Below are 22,977 nucleotides of genomic sequence, written 5' to 3'. Positions count from 1 at the left end.
AGCAATTGCACTACTGGGTATTTACCCCAAAGATATAAATGTAGGGATCCGAAGGGGTACATGCACCCCAATGTTTATAGCAGCAATGTCCACAATAGCCAAACTGTGGAAAGAGCTAAGATGTCCATTGACAGATGAATGAATAAAGAAGAGGTGGTATATATATACAATGGAATATTACGCACCCATCAAAAGGAATGAAATCTTGCCATTTGCAATGACATGGATGGATCTGGAGGGTATTATGCTGAGCGAAATAAGTCAATCAGAGAAAGACATGTATCATATGATCTCACTGATATGAGGAATTCTTAATCTCATGAAACAAACTGAGGGTTGCTGGAGTGGTGGGGGGTGGGAGGGATGGGGTGGCTGGGTGATAGACACTGGGGAGGGTATCTGCTATGGTGAGACTGTGAATTGTGTAAGACGGTTGAATCACAGACCTGTACCTCTCAAACAAATAATACATTGAATGTTAAAAAAAAGAAAATAGCAGGAAGGGAAGAATGAAGGGGGGAAAATCGGAGGGGGAGATGAACCATGAGAGACTGTGTACTCTGAGAAACAAACTGAGGGTTCTAGAGGGGAGGAGGGTGGTGGGATGGGTTAGCCTGGTGATGGGTATTAAAGAGGGCATGTACTGAATGGAGCACCGGGTGTTATACGCCAACAATGAATCATGGAACACTACATCAAAAACTAATGATGTAATGTATCATGATTAACATAACATAATAATAAAAAAAAGAATTAAAAGAAATGAGTAGGACTTAGGATAAACAGATTTAATGCTCAGTAATTCTTTTGCGTCAGTGCTTATCTACATTCTGTTTGCATATTATATTCCAAAAGACCCTTACTTCAAGGACATCTTGAAAAAAGAAAATAAATATATTAATGCAACAGTTACTTTCACACTGTATCAAGGGCACTGCTTACAAAGGCAGTTTTTGGATAAATGCAATTAAAATCACAATACTGATGAAGAAAGTCAGAAATGCCAATAAAGAGGGCAAATTTATCCTTTGCTGGGAGAAATAATAGAGCTAGTGAATATGCAAAGCTGTGTCTTAGATGTTAACTAGTTTCAAAGAACTTCATTTGCCTTGTGTATGCACCTTATATCATTTGTTGGGATTTTCTTTAAAATATGTAGATTAAAATAACTTTGTGTTTTAGAAAGTTATTTTGTATCTATAGGGTTTTGGTTTCTCTCCTGAGAATAATTGGAAAACTGCTGGGCTATCCTCAAACCAAAGACAGAGCAGGAGGCCAGTCCATCATTTCATCTCCTTCCAAAGCTTGCAAGGGCACAGTGGGGGTTTGGAGAGTAGTGTCTGGGTGAACGTGCAACAGAAGCTGATACAGAAGCGATGGCATTCATCTCCTATGACATTGGTGACAGCTCCGTTTTTCAACCTAATCTTCAAGTTGAATACAACTGCCCAGAGACTCAAACGAACATGTAGTTCATTGAAATTGTGACTGTTAAAACACACTCATACAGCAACCAGCTGCTGGGACAATGTTTGGTGATTTGCCTTAATCTTTTCAATGGTAGACAAATAATTCCAAACGGTAGCAGTAGAGAAGATGGGCAAAGGGATGACATAATGATAACTGCATTGAGACCCTGGCCAGAGTCGCTGGCGAAGCTGCCAACAGTGAGCCTACACTTGCGTTGCTCTCACACCACTTCTGCTGGTGGGCATTAAGCATTCTGATGAAATCACCAGCTTGGTGTTCAGCTGGCCTGATTTCTGAAGAGACTGATTGCATTATTCCTTCTCCTGAAAAGGTTTTTTAGGACTCTCAAGGATCCATAGAGATTATACTAAAAAAAAAAAAAAAAGAAAGAAAGAAAGAAAAAGAAAAGAAATGAACGAAAGAAAAGGGAAAAAAAAAAAAAAAACACAACTCCAGAGTTATCAACAGTTTAATTCATCCTTGTATTCTATCAAAAGGGGCAGAGTCAGAGGATAAACAGAGAGAGCCTGAACAGAAAATGGGTTTTTGGTGAGACTGTTTACAAGCCCTGTATTTTATATGATTGGGTGTCCCTCTCTTCGTTCTTAACTTTCTGTTTTTGTTTTCTCCTTTTTAGTTCTCTTCCAGAAGGGTCCTCCATCTTCTAAAACAAAACAAAACAAAAAAAACCCTGCAGTTTGCTAATTCCCTGTGAAATACTCCCACCTACTGGCCAAATGGAGAAGGCTCATGTCTTAACTTTTGTTAATACTTGTACCACGATTTAAGACCACCCTCCAACGGTACAATAATTAGGAACCACAAATGAGAAAATTAAAAAGATTGAGGAAGTTCTTCATTTTGCACTTAACAATCCACCCACATATTTGATATACATATGGACTTACTATGCAGTTTGCAAATACCCAAAATGAAGCATAACTCTGCAGTACCACAGAAAGCAAATTAGTGAGAAAAGGAATGGGAGATTGGACAGAGAACCAAAGAGACGGTGTGTCTGGCAAACCAGTTAGCATGTTTCTATTCATATCACATAGGGAAAGAGGCTTGGATGCACAGATGGAATCAGAGACTGAGACCAACATAACCATATTCCCTCTATGAGGAAAATTCCATGAGATTCAAGAAGAAATCAAATTGGGTTCCAAGTTAACTTTTCAAAGGGTACACCTCTTCAGTAAAAAGCCACTCAGAAATGATGCTTCTTCCTTTTTGTTCATTTTTTAATGACTTCATCTGGTAGATGAGGTTAGACACTGGTATATGGAAAAGAGTTTACAATCTAGGAGAGTCATGATCTATGATTATAGAATCAAAGATTCATGTTTCAAAGCTGGTAAGAATCCCAAATACCGGTAGCAGCCTCCTCACTTTACTAATGAGAAAATGAAGATGGGGGAGCATAAGAAGCCTGTCCAAAGACTTATGCTTCAGAGGTAAACCAACAAACTCGATGAAAAAAGAAAAACAGAACTCAAGTTTCTGTATGGATTTTAACTACAATTACCTTGCTTGTATCAGCCTCTCCAGAGCTGATAGTTTCTAAACACAAACACATACTCTCACCAATATAGTGTAGATAGCCATTCAATTGAGTTGAAGTGCCTACCACAGTGGAACATTTTGTTGTGGTTTGTCCACTTGGAATACATAGGGAACAAGAGAGTGAGTTAAAAAGAACAGTGACTTTTTAAAGGGTGGGATCATGGCTCTAAAGAGAATATGGATTAAATCATATTCCCTCAACAGTAAGCTTTCTCCAGACGTAGTTAATTTACTATTTCTTCTATTTCATGACACTTAAGGAGTTCAACCAAAAATAGAAATGAAGCCTTCAGAAGATGAAAGGTAAAGAAAGGTAAAGGTGATTAAAATAGCTTCATCTAAAGGCCTTGAGAGACTGAGGCTACAATCTGTAAGTAACATTCCCTAAGCCACAGATACATGAAATCAACAAAAAGATGTCCACCCCAGAAAGCTGATGTACTTTCACTAGCATGTGAGTGTTCTGTGGAGGTGGAACCATCTTCATCTCTGACTTTAGACTTGGTTCTGACATTGACTAGCTGCATGAACTGAGGCCTAGTATTTCTTGACCAGTGTCTGACAGATGGTGAGGATGTTCATTGTGGTATGAAATGAACCTCTTCTTATAGAAACAGAAGAGGGTAGGGTTATACCATTCAGTGTGATGGATGCATTTAGATCCTTAAAAGATAACATCACAATATGGTTATTATTTTCAGAAGCATTATACACAAACACACACACACTCATAAGTGCTGGTGTAGACACTTAAAAAATGAAGTTTTTACTTACTTTTGTCAAATAGGGCACATTTGTTGAAAGCTAAATTTTTAAGATAAAACATTTATTCATTCTCATTATAAAGTACAATTTTTCCAGATTATTTGAATGCCCGGAGGTAAATTATAGAGATGTGTACAAAGTGAAGCTATTTTCTAATCAAATCACTGACATGTTAAAAAAATTCATCTGAGTGGGAAAAAAAAAAGTTCTTCATCACATTGTCTTTATTTCTTAGATGGAGTTTTTTTTTAAGATTTTATTTACTTATTTGACAGAGAGAGAAAGAGAGAGAGCACGGGGGGCGTGGGGGAGTGGCAGAGGGAGAAGCAGGCTGAGCAAGGAGCCCAATGCAGGGCTCAATCCCAGGACCCTGGGATCATGACCTGAGCCAAAGGCAGATGCTTAACTGACTGAGCCACCCAGGCGTCCCTCTTAGGTGGAGTTTTAAAGACACAGCAGTGAATGCTTCCAAGAAACCCCCAGAAGTACCAGCTGGAAAAGCAGGGTAGCTTTGACCAGTCCTCTCCCTCATGTCCCTCATGCAGGGGAGCAGATGTTACCTGCTGGACGTCACTCCCACCTGCCCGCGTATCTCCACCAGCCACCACATCTCACCTGCTGTGGTGTCTTCTCTGTAAGTCAGGATAATCCCTTTACAACTGGGATTCAATCACTTAACGTCCTTCTCTGAAAGCTTTCAAATGTTTCCTCTTGTTCTTGGGATGAATTTTTGTTGGTCTGTGTGTATTTTTAATCGTAACCTGAATACAAGGCCTTGCGTGATCTGGTCCCCTTCATATGCAGCCAGCCTTCTCTTGGGTCATTACTGTGCATGCAACCACTCTCTTCAGAAGTGCCATCCTTCCCAACCTTGCCCAAGATGGCACCTCTGCCTAACGGTGGGCGCAGTGCTTGTTCCTGGCCTCTCCACACCCACTGGAGGATCTGACTGAGGTAGCATGTCATGCTTCAGCCCTCAGTTTCACACATGACGGGCTTGAGGCAGCTTCTGGCCTCCTCACCTCGATTAGGTCCCTCCTTCCACCACCTGTTTTTTTCCCTCAAACACTTTTCCTAGTTTCTAATTGTAAACATCTTCCTCAGTTAACTGTATGCCCTGTGAGGGAATGAACTAGGTTTCTTTTGTTGACCATTGTGCTTCCATTGTGCCTGGCACATAGTACTTGCTTAATACACACACAAACACACACACACACAGAAGATTCTGGCTGATCGTAGGTAGCCAACAGAATAGTGAATTTTTTCTTTTCTTTAAATTATCTAGTACAAGGGGAGTCCTTTCTCAGTTATTGTAAAAGGTAATGTTGTTTCAAATTGTCTCTCTAGTTCTGAATACTGAATTGCTACCAAGTGACAAATGGCAGCTTTTCCTTCATCACACACTTCTACCATGCCACAATAACTCAGTAACTCTGAGAAAAGTTACCAAATTTGAACCTGTTAGCAAAGATAGTAACACTTTGAATGGCACTTGATCCAAGTCGTATGCCCTTTCCCCTACACACACACACACACACACACACACACACACACACCCGCACCACTCAACACATACACACTGCTCGCAAAAGCACACACACGTCACCATGCGCCCACACACACACTCCCACCATCACATGCACACACGACATGCACACACACACACCACAAACCACACACATTGTATACACACATTCTGAGCACACATACACACACCACATACCATGCCCTGTGCATAAACAACTGCAGATGGCACACTTCCTTCATGAAAATAGTTTGTAGTGAGAGGTGGGAAATATGCAGGAGAGAAGTGTGGATAACTTGGGTTAAAGTCCATGTAGAGTCAGTATTTCATTCACCTAACATATTTCTAAGGATCTAGGATTTATTCATTCAATCTCCAGATATTTATTAAGTTCTGGTGACTTGCCAAGCATGTTGCAGGTGTATTACTTGACACAGGCTACTCAGTAATGAATAAAACAGGTATCCCTAAGCTTGTGGAGCTTACATTTTGTGAGGGAAGATAGAAAATAAACCAGACAACAGGAAATAAGGTAATTACAAGAAATGCCATGAAGTGCCGTGAAGGAAAGGGCCATCACAGAATCCTGGGGCCTGTGACCAGCCCTCCTTTCTAAAGGATGGTCAGGAGAGTGTGGTGGGCCATTGAAAAAGAAACATGAAGAAAGCGGCTGCTGGGGGTGCCTGGGTGGCTCAGTTGGTTAAGCAACTGCCTTCGGCTCAAGTCATGATCCTGGAGTCCCGGGATCGAGTCCCGCATCGGGCTCCCTGCTCAGCAGGGAGCCTGCTTCTCCCTCTGACCCTAACCCCTCTCATGTGCTCTCTCTCTCTCATTCTCTCTCTCAAATAAATAAATAAAATCTTTAAAAAAAAAAAAAAAGATAGCGGCTGCTGAAGACACAAGTGTGTGTTCTAGGCAGAGGGCACCGTGTGTCAGAAAGGCCTGGAGAAAGAAAAGACTTTGCATGCCCTCGTAGCTAGGATGGGGCAGTGCGGCTGCAGCACTGTATAGATGAAGAAGTGGAGGGGGGGGAAGGAGGAACACCTACCCCAATCTGCCCAGGACCAAGGGTCTTCTCAGGGTGTTAGACTTTCAGTCCAGAAGCTGGGACAGTTCCAGGGAAACCAGATGACCCAGACACTGGAGGTTCAAGACAAATTTGGAAAGACCGACTTTGAAAGAAATCCACACATTCCTTGACTCAGCCATAGAAACTAGTATTACCATGACCATAATATATTAGAGGGACAAGCTACCTGGCTGTTTAATTAAAATTGAATCTTTTTGTTCTCATAGGACAATTGCTGGGAAAGGGGGAAAGAGATGCCTAGATGGTATCTTGGAAAGAATTGGTAGTACTTTGACAATATTAAATAGCAAAAGTTAGGAAAATAAGAAAGTTGAATTGATGATGATAGCTTAACCATTACTTAAGATTAATCAGACTAAGTAAATAAGCTTTAACTTGGAAACTGTGATCTTATTTTCCAAATAGCTAGCTATAGGGGCTTATGCTCATGCGTGCATGTGATCTAAACACATAATTTCTTCCTTCTTTCCTCCCTTCCTTCCTTCCTTCCTTCCTCCCTCCCTCCCCCCACCCTTCCTCTTTGCTTTATAATCAGTGCCATTCAGAAAAGGAACTGAAATAGCTAATGGTTATCTTTCCTTGTTTTGAGTTTTATGCTTTTCAAAATATGATCACACTACCTTATTGAATCCCCACAGTAATTCCATCAAGTATGTTATTATGTTATTTTCAACATAAAATAAATGACTGTGAAAAGTAAAGTGACTTATTAGACATCACAAAGCAACTTAAATGAAAGACTAGGGCTGGAATTCAGGGCTCCTAACTCTAGACCAGAGTCCTTCCTAATATTGCCCTATGCTAGCTTAATGACTAGATTTTGTGGAAATTATAGCTCAGCTTAGAAGGAAATATAACTGTGGCAGCAGTTCTAGGAAATGTTGTAATTCTCTTCTAGAAATAGTCTGCCACATAGAGCAGAATCATGGAAGGCTCCAAAGGACAACAACATTTCTCCTGGGTCTCATCACCTTGTGTCAGGCCATCTTCACAATAACTGGGGGGACTAGGCCCCCCATCAGGCTCTGACATTTTACCTGCCACGTGGGTGCACTGAAAGGCATGACATTTCTTATGCCTTTGAAAACATCAGAGAAAATAAAAGAAATTGCTCTCATTCTGAACTTTACCTCTGCTGGACCAAAGTGTTTGCTGACAGGGCAGGGATAAAAGCAAGAAAGGGGACAGTCCCATAAAGAAGAGATCAGAGGAACAGATTCCTGGGCTCAAATATTTAACAACTGACCAATGTTCACACCAGTAAAAGTACTTTCTATAATACCTGCCCTATCGTGCCTTTCTTATTGATGAGTTAAGCAAAAATCTTGAAGTACTCCTCTCATCTGTCCTTCCACAATTACTGAGCATGTGGTATCTGCTCAGGTAAAGAATCAATTCACTGACACACAGATGGCTGGATGCCATTCCACCAAAAATTAAAAAAATTAAAAAAAAAAAAAAAGAAAGAAAAGAAAAAAAAAATGAAGGTGTTTGCAACAAACCAAATAGCCCATTGACCATTGACCATAGCCATGAAGGCTGTAATTTCCTCTAAGTCAGAAAGAAAGTCAGTAAAAGAATTAGATCTAGAATTCTTGTCTTCTGAAGACCACGTTGTGGACCTGGTCTTTTCCTGTTCATTCATTTGCATCCTATGAGTCAGCATTGCAGTGGTTAGCTGACCCTTGTTCCTGGAATCACTTATCGCTATTACACCTGACCTCAGGACTCATTGATACACTAAACTCTAATTTCTGGAATCATTACCATGTGATCATGACATCACAGAAGCCCAGCAGTTCCATCTCCTGATCTTTCAAACAAAGCCGCAGAGTGATAGTGGGGAAGATCTGGGAAAATGGCCTGCTCAAGTGAGATCCAAGCAGCGTTTATTCTCTCTTCCTTTGTGACCTTCTTGCTTGGACTCCTCATCTTACTCATTTTCAGACTAATCTGGAGAACCATTAAAAAATGGCAAAACATCAAGGGAACAGGAATTCTCTTGGTCAGTTTCCTTATTTTGGATCCTACTATATGAAGATTGAGACAGGTTTGGCAAGTGACTGGGTTTAGAAAACAATTTAAGCTTCACTCAGTTTTCATGAGCTAATAGAACCAGCTCTAATCCAGTGCCTTATAAAGGGGCTGATCCTCCCCTGGGGTAGAAAACAGGACCCCAGGACACCATTCCAAAGGCAGCAGGTACAGAGCTGGGCCTCCTCTCCCACCACTCAGAGAAAGAATGTCTGCTGTGGCTGATGATGAATGATAGCTCTGGAAACAGAGTCACTATTCTTAAAAAAAAAAAAAATTTCCACAAACATTTACATCTATGACTCTATTTTGAATTTTAAAATGATAGTTGTGCTTGGTACTATGAGGCAGGCAAAGACCACCATCAGGTCAACCTTACTTTCATAAATCACGCATGCAGGATGCATATGTACTTAACACATGTACATTGTCTTTTATATACCATGTTAACACAACACACCTAGTTGTACATATATTCATATGGAAACCCATGCATACATTCACATGCCATCCAGCCACAAATGCAGAGACACTATTCACAACCAAACAAGCTTTGCAAGGGTGGGGGCTGTGGGGTAACAGCTAGCAAATGATGATGACGAGAATAATGGTATCTTAGATAAGACTTTGCTTAAGAGCTGAAATAAAACTCTCAAATGCTGTATAATGGCTGTTCTAATACCGGTGGTCGAAGGCAGAGCTTTATTATGCCCTGTGTGATTTGTTCCCAATTTTTGTTTCCCAAACTTTGTTTTACTGATATAGCAATTTCCATAACATAACACATTTCACTTGTGCGTTGTAGTCAATATTGAAAAGTTGCTTAAAACATTTCTCTTAATGGTAAACATTGACATAAAATAACAGAATTTGTAATAACTTGGTAACTTTTTAAGGTCATTGGCAATAATCATAAAATGGAATTCAGGTTTCTGCATTCAACATGTACCCAGTATAGTAGTTCATAGATTTTGTTGCTAAATGAGTCCCCTCTATTCTTAATTTTTGTAACGACTTTAAGCAGTGGCATAAAAACTGCAAAGAATTCTGAGGAGCACTTACTCCTTAACAAGACTGATAGAGTACACAAATGAGTACTGGGTATGGAGAATCTGCCTTCTACTTTTTTTCTTTTTTCCCAATGCACAACTGAATTGCTAGAATTGTTTAATCTCCTTAGATTTCTGCTCCAGAAAATGTATCTTTTCCCTCCATTGTATTTATTTTTGTGTGGTTACAAAAATGTGAGAACCTATTTGTCCATAAACATTTGCAGTATTTTTCCCTTCTTTGGGATGTAATTCATGTCTACCCTTCTGTCCAGAGGTATCTTAATTTCTAATAGGAAGCAACTATTATGAGATGTTAAGAAGTAGGGTCCAAGCCTCCAGAATACTCTACTTTTCTGGTTTTGAACCTTGAGAGAATTTGATATGAGCTGAGTGACTTCTCAGTAACTTGTTATATTTAATTAAATCGAGAGTGTTGTATTTTTTCTCTAAGCCTTTGGGAAAGTTGGCCTAATGCAAAAAATGTCACAACTGTCAAAGATGTTTTAAAAATTATTTGGAGTCATAGTTTTCTCCTTAAATGTGCATTTTTAAAATGTTTACTACATTCATAAGTATGATTTTATTATATCTTATCTTAGGGTCAATTTGTTTTCCCACAGAAGGCTCCTCTAATTTCATAATGAAATTCAAAGAAGTGTTCCACATTAATGTTATACTGAACATTTTTTTTTAAATCAAGTCTTAGACATCTCAGGAATGCACATGATGAGTCATAGATATTAGAGGGCAAATCACTGATCAAGATAGGAGTTCTATTATCAAATAGTTATTTAATGAGACTTTTCTTTCACCATTCAGAGATTATGAGTAGAAAAATTAAGTCTTTTCAAAACCCTAGCTCCATATATAATGAGTTTTTCTAAAAGTCAGAGGGTCTCAGTCAGCATGGTGTGGTGAATTCTAGCTCACTTGTGTCTTTCTTGGTGGTAGCTTATCAATAGATATGGGGGCTAGTTCAGACTCCAGCCTCTTATCCCCTGCTTATGGGCCAGTCATGTAATTTCTCTATACCCCAGTTTCCTTAGCAGTAGATAGTGGTTTTAAATCACATTTATTTTGTCTACTTCATAGGATTACTAAAAATTTAAATATAATAAGTAAAGGTACTTTATAAATATGAGGAGGGATTATATCAGCAGGATATGTCACCAGATAAGGAACTAAAAGCAACATAAAATTGCTGAAACTTTCCTTCTTTCCCCAAAAAAGAGCAGATACTTAAGTAATCACTAAAAACCAATTTGTAATCTTTTTCCTTTGTCCATGTATCTTGATAGAAAAGGATAAGAGATGTTCCCAGAGCAGGAAGAAGCATGCTATTCCCAATCCTGATCACTACAATAATGTCAGTTTGAAGGGTCTAGGACTGAGAGCATGTGAAGAAGGCATGGTGACCGCAGAATTCCTAATTAAAAAGCTGTGCAAAAGACGAGTAAAATGCAAACCCAGTAAAATTCATTTCATGATATGCTGAATAAGGGATTTTGGGGTTTTCTGGGTTGGACAAAGTATAGTAATTTCTGGCTGATAACTCAGCAGGAGGCTCTACCAACATACATAAAACAGATTACTTTCTCTGGGATCCAGCTCACTCTCACTTCTTTTCTCTTCCTTATAGGAACTACTCTTGACAAAGAGCATCCGTAGTAAACATTTAAAAAGTCTCCACTTCCAAGGAATATTTCGTAATCGTATAGAAATGCTGCTTTCAGCACAGACCTTTGTGGGTCAAGTGTTGGTAAGTGCATTTTCATTGTTAGCTTGCAAACGTACTTTAGCCATGAGTGTGATTATAGTCCGTATATATAATTTTATCACCTAGGTAAACATCTGGTGTTCCCTGGTGGCCTTATCTAAAATATCACTGCCTCCCCACTGCCATCTCCCTGTGTCTACCCTATCCATATTCTGCTTGTTTTTAATTTGAATATAATTACTTGGCATTATAGTTTCAATTGATCATTAGTGTATGTGCTAGAAGAAAAGCTTTATTAGGACAAAGATTGTGTTCATTTTGTTTTCTTTGTATGTAGATGGATGCCCGGCATATAGATGTGCCCCAAAAATGTGATGTTTAGGGAATCATTGGGCCTGAAATGTACAATTTTCTCCTCCTTTGATTCCAATAGCCTCTTTTCTTCCTTATATACAAACTAGTCTCTTTTGCCTCTGTATAATGATATTCATCATTTTACTACCTATTTTAATCTAGGTAACTTGCACATGTTAAAACTCAATTCAGGTATAATCTCATAGGGGAAAATCTTACCTTATCTTCATATTAGGCTAAGAGTCCATCTCTAAGCTTCTATAATATTCATTGCACACTGTTATTAAAATTATCTGTGTATATGCCTGTCTCTTCCAGTGTACTGTGAGCTCCTTAAGAGAACAGACTAGGCCATGGAAATATTTATATCACATTGTCTGGAAATAGCAGATGCCCTATAAAGGAATGAATTGATCTGAAACATTAAAAAGTAGAATCTATATTTTGAGGGTATGCTGCCATCAGATGGTGATATGGTGGAAGTAGATATATGTGAGCTAGAGATTATCCTTTGCTTTTTTTGTAATTGGTGAAAACATTGCTCTGTTCTGGTTAATGTTGTTTAATTAAGATAAAATTACTTTTTAAAATGTATTTGGAAATATATACATATATAATTGTTCTTGATAAAATCTACAGGGAATGTTGAATCATCTGGGAATGTGCCTCTCCCTTTTTCTTTCTTCTAGTTTTGGTCCTTTTTCTGAAATGCCTGTCAGTATGACCTGCTAGAGAAGAATTTAGTGATTCTTCCTGATTAGATCAGGGATTTCTTGGCTAGGATCTCTTCAAATGTTCAAATCATGTGTGACTGTATGAGGATAATATTGGGAATAACATATTAAAGGTCTCTGGGCTGAGGGAGAAGATAACTTACACCATCCACCATATGAGCATCGCATATGGGAAGTGGGTGAAGAAGGAATGACCACTGATTACATACCAATAAAAATTACTTCTTTAATAATGGAAAAACTGTTTTTTTCAATCTGTTACATCTGATGATTAAGTAGCTGGAACAACAGGAGGCACAGAGTAGAGTTTAGATTAGAATAAACACTCTAACATTGAAAGGCACTCCTCAGTTAGAGGTTCCGAGCAAGTATTTTATGAAAGGCTGAGAAGAGAACAAAATGGCTTGTAGATTTCCTTTCCATCCATCGATCCTTCCTTTCTTTGTAATTCCCTTACTTCTTTCAACAGATACTTACTCTTTGCCAACTACATGCAAAGCCGACATTCTAGACATGGTGAAAATGCAGACAAGAGTCTTAAGTCTCATGGGACTTAGATTCTAGTGGGGGTAGAGATGACAAATATGAATATAAATAAAATAAATTCATACGGTGATCAATGCTACCAGGGAATTATGAGTGATGTGTTTGAGAGTTTCGGTGGAAATGGAGTTAGATCACATCAGATACAGTGATCAGAGAAGAAATCTCTGAAAAGTTAAGATTTGAGCTAAGACATGAAGAATCAGAAGTATAAAGCCACTGAAGAGGAAACAAGGTTACTGACAGAGAGAACAGACTTGTGGAAGTAAAGAGCTCAGCTTACTGCAAGTACCACAATAAGACTCCTGTGCTAGAGGTCACGGAGGGCAGAGCAGAATGAGGTCTGAGAAGAGACAGGAGAACCATGCAATGCTTTGCACTTCATACTAAGGAAGTACGCTTTTCAAATGGAATAATTTTACTCTAATGCAAAGGGAAGTCATTGAGGGTTTTTTGAGCATGGAGCTGACATGGTCTAATTATGTTTTAAAAATTCAAGAGGCACTAAAGTTTGAAAATAAAGGAACTGTCAAAAGTATACCAGGCAAGTGACAACAGAAATTGGGAGCACATTTTAATATCAGATAAATTTGAATTCAGGGCAAAAAAACAATAAATGAAGCCAAGTAACCTGTATTAGTTTCCTAGGCTCACTGTAACAAAGTACCACACACCAACAGAAAACAACAGAAATTTTTTGTCTTGTGGTTCTGGTGGCTAGAAGTCAAGGGTTGATTCCTTCTGAGGGCTGTGAGAATGAACTGGTTCCATGTCTCTCTCCTAGCTTCTGCTGGTTGGTTAGCAATCTTTGGTGTGCCTTGGCTCATACATGCATCCAGATCTTTGCCTTCATTTTCACATGGCATTCACATAATGTCTCCTCTGCTTGTGTATATATCCAAATTTTCTTTTCCCAAGGACACCAGTCATACTGAATTAGAGCCCATCCTCATGATCTTAAACATATCTGCAAAGACCCTATTTCCAAACAAGGTCACTTTTGGCAGTACTGAGGGTTAGGACTTCAACATATCTTTTTTTTTGGGGGGGACACAATTCAACACACAATATTTGTGATGGTAAATATAACAAACCTCAACCAAAATATAACATCATGAATATCACCAAAAATACAAATACCAAATATCATCAAAAATTACCTACACCAAAAATATAACTTCAAGATAATAAATTTAAAAAATTATAAGATATAAATAGAAATACTAAAAACACATTGGTTGTAGGAGCTTTTAGTTCACCTATCATATAAGGATATAATAAATAGGAAAAAATAATGTTAAAAAACAAAATTCAACCAGGTAAACTTGAAGATGTAATTGGCTTTATTAAGCAATTCATGAATCAGGTAGCATCCCACCTAACAAGCAGGGAGATAACTGAGGAGTTGTACAAAACAAAGTTTTTATAGGAAGGAGATTGGAGCAAGGGAGCTATTAGCAAAAGAAAAGAAAAAATTTTTTCAGGGAAGGTCACCTTTCCTTAGGGGATAGAGCAGGCAGATTACCTCACTAGTGCTGGTCAGGAATTTCCAGACTGATTGGTTTAAAACTGCATTGCCAGGAAAGGCTAAAACAGCAAGTAGGTTAGATATTAAGTCTTTTGTGGGGCTTAATATAAATGACTCCATTTTGGACCTGTTTCTTTTTAACAATAATAAACACAAAGAATATCAAAGTAACTTAATTAATAAGAGAATCCTGATTGAAATGATGAAATTCCATATGAACTATTTGTAAAAATTTAGCATATATTTAGCAAAAAAACAGTCCCAATTACAAAACCTACAAAGTACAGACAGACATTAACTGAACACAGCACAATAAGAAATAAGAAAACAATAAATAAACCCAGAAAAAAAAGAAAAACAAAGACCTTACAGCTACAAATCGTAACATTTCCCTCTCTCAAAAGAATCTTAACTCAGAAAAATCAAAGTAACACTTGCAGTATCTTTAAAACATAAAGATAATGAAAACACCACATACCCCTTGCACCTAGAGTACAAGATGGAAGTGGTTCTGAGTTAAATGCCTAACAATAAAAACTTATTTTGATAAATGAAAATAATTAAAATAAATGAATTATCAATCTCAAAAAATTAGAGAAAGAAAACACATTAAATCTATGCAGAATATAAAGTTAGAAATTAATGAGTTATAAAACATCTTATTTAAAACAATAACACAGAGAAATCAATAGCTAGCCTAAACAAGGAAAAAAAGAGAAAAAGTACAAATATATAAGAAATAAGACATTAAAATGAGGATACAAATAAAAAGCAAATTGAAAGCTATATAAGCAATTAAATTTGAAAACTGAATGATTCCTTAGGACAATATAAATTACCAAAACTAATCATGAATGAAAGAAACTTAAACAGACAAATATCTGGAAGAAATACAGATGTTGTCAAAGACCTGTATCACCACCACCACAATCACCCCTCCTCCCCCTCCATCTGTGGGAGACCTAGATGATTTCAAGGTCTAGTCAACCAAATCTTCAAGAAGTGGATATCCCTAATGTTAATTAAACAGGGTGTGGAAGAGAGAAAGAAAACATTCAATTTTCTTTTTTTCAATGAAGGCACAGTATCTATATCAAACCCCCCAAATAGAGCAAGTAAAAAAAATCTACAGACTAAGATTTTTTAAGTATCCTTAATACTTTGGGGGAGGATTCATAGCCAATCACGCAGCGGGAGAACAACAAAAGGACAGAGGAGGAAAAAAGAGAGGAAGATGAAAAAAGAGGAAAAGCAAAAAAAAGAAGGAAAATTCCAATAATCAAAGGGGAAAATATATTATTTTCAAAACAGGATACCTTCTAGAGATCCCTCTCTAGATTAAAACATGGCAAAGTATTAATCAACTCTGTAGCATCTGTGTTTGTGTTGTTTTAGTCATCACAAGTTATGTTAGGACTATCTTTGGGAGATTTTCTTTTGCATTAAGTTCCAAATATAGTCCTATTCCTAAACCATCTTTCCTTTTTTTCCAGGGCAGAGGGGTTGTAATTAATTGTGTAATTGACTATGCTTCTCTGTTGCTTTGATGGCTAGAACATTCAGAACTAAAATTATGGCTTATCTTTAAAAAACGTATCTATTTTTGGCATCATTCTAGGCACCATTTTAAGTCCACATTCTGTTTTCCCATCTTCCCTTGCTTTTCTCAGGTACTCCAGCACTTTATGTGTCTTTGTATTCTGTTTTAACTTCTTTCCATAAATGTGTAATCTTTTCTGTGAATGTGTAATCCTTTCTGTAATTTGTAAACAAGCCCTTAGCTAGAGCAAGAGTTGTCAATCTTAGTATTCAGAACAACTAAATGAGCAAAGGAAGCATTACAATTTGTTTGGAAATGAGACAAAAATATTTCAAAAATAATGCTGGAAAAATTGACTAAATAAAAATTTTTTTCACTGGGTTTTGCTCATTTTCATAATTCAATGGTACTTCTTAGGGAAAAAAACATAAAAACCAGTCTCTTACTTCATACTTTACATCCATTGTTTAAAAAAAAAAAAATTTAAAAACCTTCTCTACCACCTTGAGATGAGTTGTATCTTTGTTTTATTTTCCATTTTCTTCCATTATTTCAGATTTTATATTTAATATACTATCAAGCATCAGGGACTTATTTTGTATGTGACTATGCCTTAGAAATCTTTATCATATGAATAACGAAAAAACTGGCAGGAGATACTAGACGATATTCACTGATTATTTGTGCATGGTTACATTGTCTTTTTTATGCACATGGCACAATATTCAAAAACTATCAAAGGGTACACAATAAAAAATTCATTTCTTCCTTACCCCCATCTCCATCCACTGCTATGAGCTTCTTCCTTCAAATCTCAAGATTCTCAGCAACATTCTCAGATATATTTTCTTCAGGTGTTTAGGTGACTTAAGACAACTCTTCTCCCCTAGAAGTTGTATCTATAAAATTTAAATTTTGAAATAATAAAATTTATTATTTCTTGTGGCAGTTCTTTGTGGAGACTAGTAAAGTAAGTGGCTAATGCAGCCAGTGAAGGCAAAATTAGATCCGAATTCAGGTTAGTTAACGGATCTCTTGTGTCTTCAAATTGGGATATATCCTGGGAAAGTGGGGTAGGGTTGTTCTAACAGATTTCCAAAAGGCCGGCTTTGTTCTATATCAATTCTCCAAGTTTCATGGGTGAGATTTCCTAAAATGGATTTACCTGACGACTTCTCACACCAGTTCTCCTTTCCCATCACCCTTTTAAAATCCATCTTACAAAACAGAGGTATTGTCATTACCTCTTTTTGATAAATGAAGAATCTGATGCACAGAGAAATAAAATACAAAAATTATAAAATGGGAATGAAAAATACTATCTGTAGTTTATTTCAACGAAAAAATGAGTTAATGTATTAGAATTAACATAATCATTACATGAGTTACTAGTTAATATGTAAATATATACATGTATGCCTAGCATATAATACATATACAGGTATAACTTATTAACATTTCATAAACAATACTTAGTGCTTGCCTCTATAAACAAAAAATGATTAAAATTGATGCTCAAGCCTATCTCATTCTAGCAAGAAGTAATATCCTTAATTAATTGAAAATATCTACCTCATTTGGATAAATTTCCTATAGTTTTACTTCTTGGGTTTGAAAATTATTAGAATTTGTAGTATAGTTATGTTGCTTTAATCAGATGTGTTAACAATTTAACAATTCAATCTAGAAAAAATTTAAAAAAAATTTATAGACAGGTGTCAGAAAATTTAGATGTCCTTTTAGTTTCTTGCACCTATCTTGAGATTACAAACATGTTTTCCCAGGTGTTTCTTACACGCAGTAATTACTGAATCAACATGATAATATACATTATAAGCATGATAAGGTCAGGTTTTTGCCAGTTGTCCTGGTTTAACTGTTAATAGAGTTACTTTCATTCTTAGAAGTTTATGTATTTGCACAATAAATAATATAGCCCCCTTAGTTTTAAATGAAAAGATTTGTTTTTTGAAGCCAGAGGTCACTTTCCAAGAAAAAGGAGCCTCTAGAAGGAATGCTATTTTGAAAGTCTCCTTGACCGCTCTATAGACTAAACTCTAACTTCGGTTAGAAAGAACACTTTTCTCTCTATGCCTAATTCACACGCTTCCTCTCTCATGATGGCCATGTCCCTCTCTTTTGGTTTCATTTAGCCTTGCTGGAGATTTCTATATTTCGTTAGTTTCAATGACATAAACGTATGTATATATAATTAATATCTTTCTTATCCTTAATTTCAATATCCGTTTTTTTCCCATTTATTTTGTCTGATTTCATTCTCCCCACTCCAGTCAGTTTTAGTGAATGATGATACGTAACATGCTACCCCACCAGTTCAGGGTGAGAATTTTTCAATAAACCTTCTCTGATACCAAGGCTGCTTCTTTTCCTATCAACCAAAAGTCTACCCGAAGCTTGGGAAAGAGCTGACTGAATGGACCCTGAATTTATTGGGAGAAAAACATGTCTCCCCTTTGAAAGAAGATGAGGCAGGGAGAGCAAGTTCAAGCCCCTAATGGCTTAATAAGCAATAAACCTGCTGCTCCCCCTTGTGAAGCTTGCCCTTAAAGGGACATCCTTAACCCACAGGTTATTTTTCAACGTGGCAGCGGCTCACACTGTTTCTCATGGCAGGGGGCCGTGGGCTGCTTCTGGAGCCTCCACCCTCCCTCTGCCACGGTACGGCGGCCGGCCGGGGTGCGGCGGCCTCCGCCATCTTGGGATCCTCATGCTTCCTCCATATCCCCTGGCGGGTTGTGGAGAGCCACCCGCAAGTGGTGTGACGGCTTCTCAGGCCCCACCCTCCGCTGGGGCTGCTTCTCCCAGTAGGCCAGGTCAGGAAGCGGCCACACTGGTCAGCTTGCGGGGCAGACACCGGGCAGAAACAGCCACCCCTCAGGCTCTGGGATTTCTAGGGCTTGGTGGAAGGCGGTCCATGAGTTATGGTCGATGACTGGCTGTCCCTCTGCAAAAGCAGCGCAACACTGCTCAGTCTGCTCCCTCTGCACAGCTTCCCGTCTCTCCGTCGTGAGGGTTCTGGCCAATACTTTGCTTCCTCATGTTGGTCAATTTACTTGTCACTGGGTCTCCGAGTACAGAGTTTATTTTCGCTGCTGGGCCAGTTTGATGATCTGAGTCTTCCTGAGCTGTCCTCATACTTCCTCCTCAGTCAGCTCGCTAAAGGTCTGAGGTAACATTCCTTATCAATCTGGGGATCCCTGTATTCGGGTCCACCGCGGCAGCACCTCGCTTGGCTTAGCCTGGAAGCCGCAGGAAAGCACTGCGCATGCCCGGCCCTAGCTCCCACCGCGCTTGCGCAGCCTGTGCGCTGTGCTGGCCTCATTTTATTGGCTTGCGTGGAATTTGTTTTACAAGAATTTTTCCTCCGGGTACTTCCTTGGCCATATCTCATAGACTTTAGGAAGTATTATTATTTTTATGAGTGCCTAATTCGTCTTGTTGTTTGAAATTTTAATTTTGATTTCTTGTTTGAGTCATGATCTATTTAGAGAAATGCCAAACACTTTTGTTTCCTTGGGATTGAGTGGCTATCTTTTCTACTTTGGTAAAATTTTTGGTCCAAGAATATCACTACTTTATGACTTCTGGTTTATGAAATTTATGGGGAGACCCATTGTCGCCTAGTGCATGTTCAATTTTTGTTGCTCCATTGACTTTTGAAAGAATATTATGTTTGATATATAAGCACTATTAATTATATGTATTTTCCATATCCTTAATTATTTGCTGACTGATTGAAGGGGATATGTCAAAAGTTTTCATTTATAATTTTGTAGCTTTATCTTGCGTTTCCAACACATTTTAAATTATATATTTTATATAATATCAATTACTGCATAAAGTTACCTATTATATCTTACTGCTTGCTTGTGTCTTTTATCTATATGAAATATTGTCACAGTTAGTGGGTTGTGTTTTTTTGCTTGAGTAGTTTTGAATACAATATTAGCATGTAACTTTGCTTTCGTTTTATTCATACTTGATTGGGATATCTTTGCCCATCTGTCAATTTTTTGTCTAATTTCCTGTTAAATGTGTCTCCTGTAAATATCATGGAGCTGAATTTTTGTTCTCTTATTGATTTAAGAATACATTTTATTTGTTAATTTACCAGGGGAATTTGATTATTCTCCTTTATGGTGATTTGTTTTATTGGTCCTCATAATACTTAGAGATTGAGTTTGCTGCATAACAGAATATCTAAATATAAGTGGGTTAAAAAAAAAAACAAATGGGAGATAAGTTAGTAAAGAAAAGGAAAATGGGTATTAGGCAGGTAAGAGCTCTGTCACAGTCTTAGTTCCTTATCTTACTGGCGAGAGCAGCAGTACATGGTGACCGTAAATTTTGAGAGACAGAGACTCAAACACTGCGTCCTCCACTTACTACTGTGTCATCTTGGGCAAATTCATTTTTCTAAATTGGATTTAATTCATACAATATGAATAACCTCCTTTAGAGTACTGATGGGAGAATTATATGATAATACATGTAAACCATTCAGGGCATGCTAAACATTGACCACTGGCTGATATTTTCATTTATTTGTTAATTTTTATTACTTCTACTTATTTTCTTACATATTTTGACTTATATAATTCCATTTTTAATAGGATATCATAGACGTACGTGGTAAATCAAGTTCAGAACAAATTTCCCATACTATATTTCCTCTGTGTATCTCTGCATGTTTTATATTATATCTTCCCCTTGCATGAGATCTTTGGCATGTTTTTCCACCATACCAGCCCTCCTTCATTCCAGAAATTGTTGAATGAATCTGAACATTCAGTTCTAGATTGCTGTTGTGTTTTTTTGTTTGTTTGTTTGTTTTTAGCATTATACATCTGGTATAAGAATTTTTTCTTCATATTTGTTTTAGAGTCAAAAATTAATTCTATCAGTTTCATTAGGCACCAGTTGTCTTACATACATGCTTTCTGTTTCTGAATGTTTTCTTTTTCTTGAGACTCCCCATGTTCATTTGCAAGGGAAGGTGTGGGTGGTATACTTTCATAACTTGAATGTATAAAACATTTTTTTTTCCTTGCTGTCACTGGTGAATAACAGTTTTGTTGGGTGGAGAATTTTTGACTTTCCATCCTTTTTCCTAGAATACCTGTAAATGCAATTGTTCCAATATCTTCTATCACTTAAGGCTCCCTGTTAGAGATGAAGCTCATGTGTCTCACCTCCAAATCCACCCTCTCCCCTCTGCTTTGTGAAATGAGGCCAGGCCTCAGCAATTACCTGTGTCCCAGTTTTTCCAGCACTGCCAGAGCAGGCTTCCATCATCTCCTCAGAGGTACCACCACCAGTCAGGTCAGCTAGGACCCCTCCTCCAAGGTCTGAAACTCAACTCCAAAGGGCACCTCTTTTAAGATGCTAATGTTGATAATCCTGACCTTTTTTTTTGTTGATTTCCCAGACAGACTTTGGGGTGCAGCTTCTTTCATTTACTGTCTCTATATTATTCCCATCTTCTCCTTTTACCTTTCCGATCCTCCAGTGCTGTTTAACAAATTTTTAGAATCTCGCTGGGAACACTAATTGTAATTTGACAAAGTTTAATTACATTTTCTATATTAATGCTTTCATTGGAGGTCATTTTATCTCTCTTCTCTGCTTGAGCCTATTTTCTTTTTTTTTTAAGATTGATTGATTGATTGATTGATTCATGAGAGACAGAGAGAGAGGCAGAGGGAGAAGCAGGCTCCCAAGGAGCAGAGAGCCCGACGCGGGACTCGATCCCAGGACCCTGGGATCATGACCTGAGCCAAAGGCAGACACTTAACCATCTGAGCCACTCAGGCGCCCTTGAGCCTATTTTCTTACACTTTCCATGTATATGGCATTTTCTGTTGTCTGCTAATATTCATAAATGAAGGTTTAGAGTATTCAGTGTTCCTTGTTTACTGTGTTGGCTGCTGTTGTGTTCTGTAGATACACACATAATTAGCTACCTACTAAATGGGCAGTTTTAAGCCCCACTGTGGAAATCTGTCCCAATTTACTGGCTGTTTTTCCACACAGACAAACACAGGGGATAATGCTATGGCCAACAACTCCACAAACAAGGCTTTCTCTGGGCCAGGTCTCATGTTTTTCAGTTTATTTCTCTGACTGCTTTCCCAGGTGCTTCTGGGAAGAGTAGTGTTGATGCTGCTAGCCAAGTGGTCCCCCATCAGCAGCGGTGTGGTGGCAGTCTCCCGCAGGTCCCTCTGGCTTTGTGGCTTTATCTTCAGTGTATGGGCTCAGGTGGAGGGCTTTCTACCCACACCCCCCACCATCCACCCCCAAACAGCCATTGCTTCCAGATTTTGCCTCCCCAACCCAAGGGAAATTTACATGTCCTCTTGGAATTTCCTCCAATTTTTGCCTGACTCACTGAGCAGTGTTCATAAGCTGCTAGCTCCCAGTGCCTGCTTTTGGTTGGGTATACATTTTTCTGTTTGTTATATATTATTTCTGGATAATATTCTTTTGGTTTGTGGCATGAGGTTGGTATTGTTCTTAGTTTCAATGAAACTAAAATTATATCTTTTTCAGAGGAGGGTGTGTAATTTCTGTGGTTTGGAGGATTGCCATCATCTTTCTGGAAGCCTGTCAGTATATGATTTATACTTGAAGAATCACTTAGTAAGAGAAAAATATCATGTGTAAAGAACAGAAAAATATTTCATGAAACTATTAATAACTATCAATACTGAGATATATGTATATAATCTCCACATATCCACTCCCAACATCTGTCTTGAGCTGCAAAATACATTTCTAACTGCTGTTAGACCCACAAACTTAGTAATATCTCTATCAACATTTAATGTAGATATTAAAATGGAACTTACAGTGAGAGCTGAGAGCCCAAAGAAATAGATGCCAGTAACTGTCAGGTGTTAAGTAAACTGCAACATTGCCACTTACAAAGCAATTGGAAGAAAACAAGTTGAAGCTCTTAGCCTCTTACCCAATCACATGTAAATTAGGGTAAGTTAGTTCTTTATGTATTTTGGAAAATAACATTTTTTTAGATATATC

At 37.9% G+C, this 22,977-nt stretch overlaps 1 protein-coding gene across 1 annotated transcript in view; it reads left to right on the top strand.

Moving 5' to 3' along the window:
- The first annotated feature begins 1,376 nt into the window (after positions 1-1,376).
- The window catches only part of KCNU1 (potassium calcium-activated channel subfamily U member 1), a 175,942-nt gene continuing 154,341 nt past the window's right edge, over positions 1,377-22,977 (top strand). Inside the window, 5 exon segments of the mRNA XM_064584047.1 lie at positions 1,377-1,468; positions 6,623-6,678; positions 8,205-8,267; positions 8,270-8,421; positions 11,142-11,261. Coding sequence (XP_064440117.1) covers positions 1,377-1,468; positions 6,623-6,678; positions 8,205-8,267; positions 8,270-8,421; positions 11,142-11,261 — 483 coding nt within the window.

This window comes from Mirounga angustirostris, unplaced genomic scaffold (assembly GCF_029215605.1).
Source record: "Mirounga angustirostris isolate CCGP_5_RB_7025 unplaced genomic scaffold, mMirAng1.0.hap1 SCAF_2, whole genome shotgun sequence".
Lineage (NCBI taxonomy): Eukaryota > Metazoa > Chordata > Mammalia > Carnivora > Phocidae > Mirounga > Mirounga angustirostris.
The sequence above is the reverse complement of the archived record's forward strand: the minus strand, read 5'-3'. Positions and strand labels throughout refer to the sequence as shown.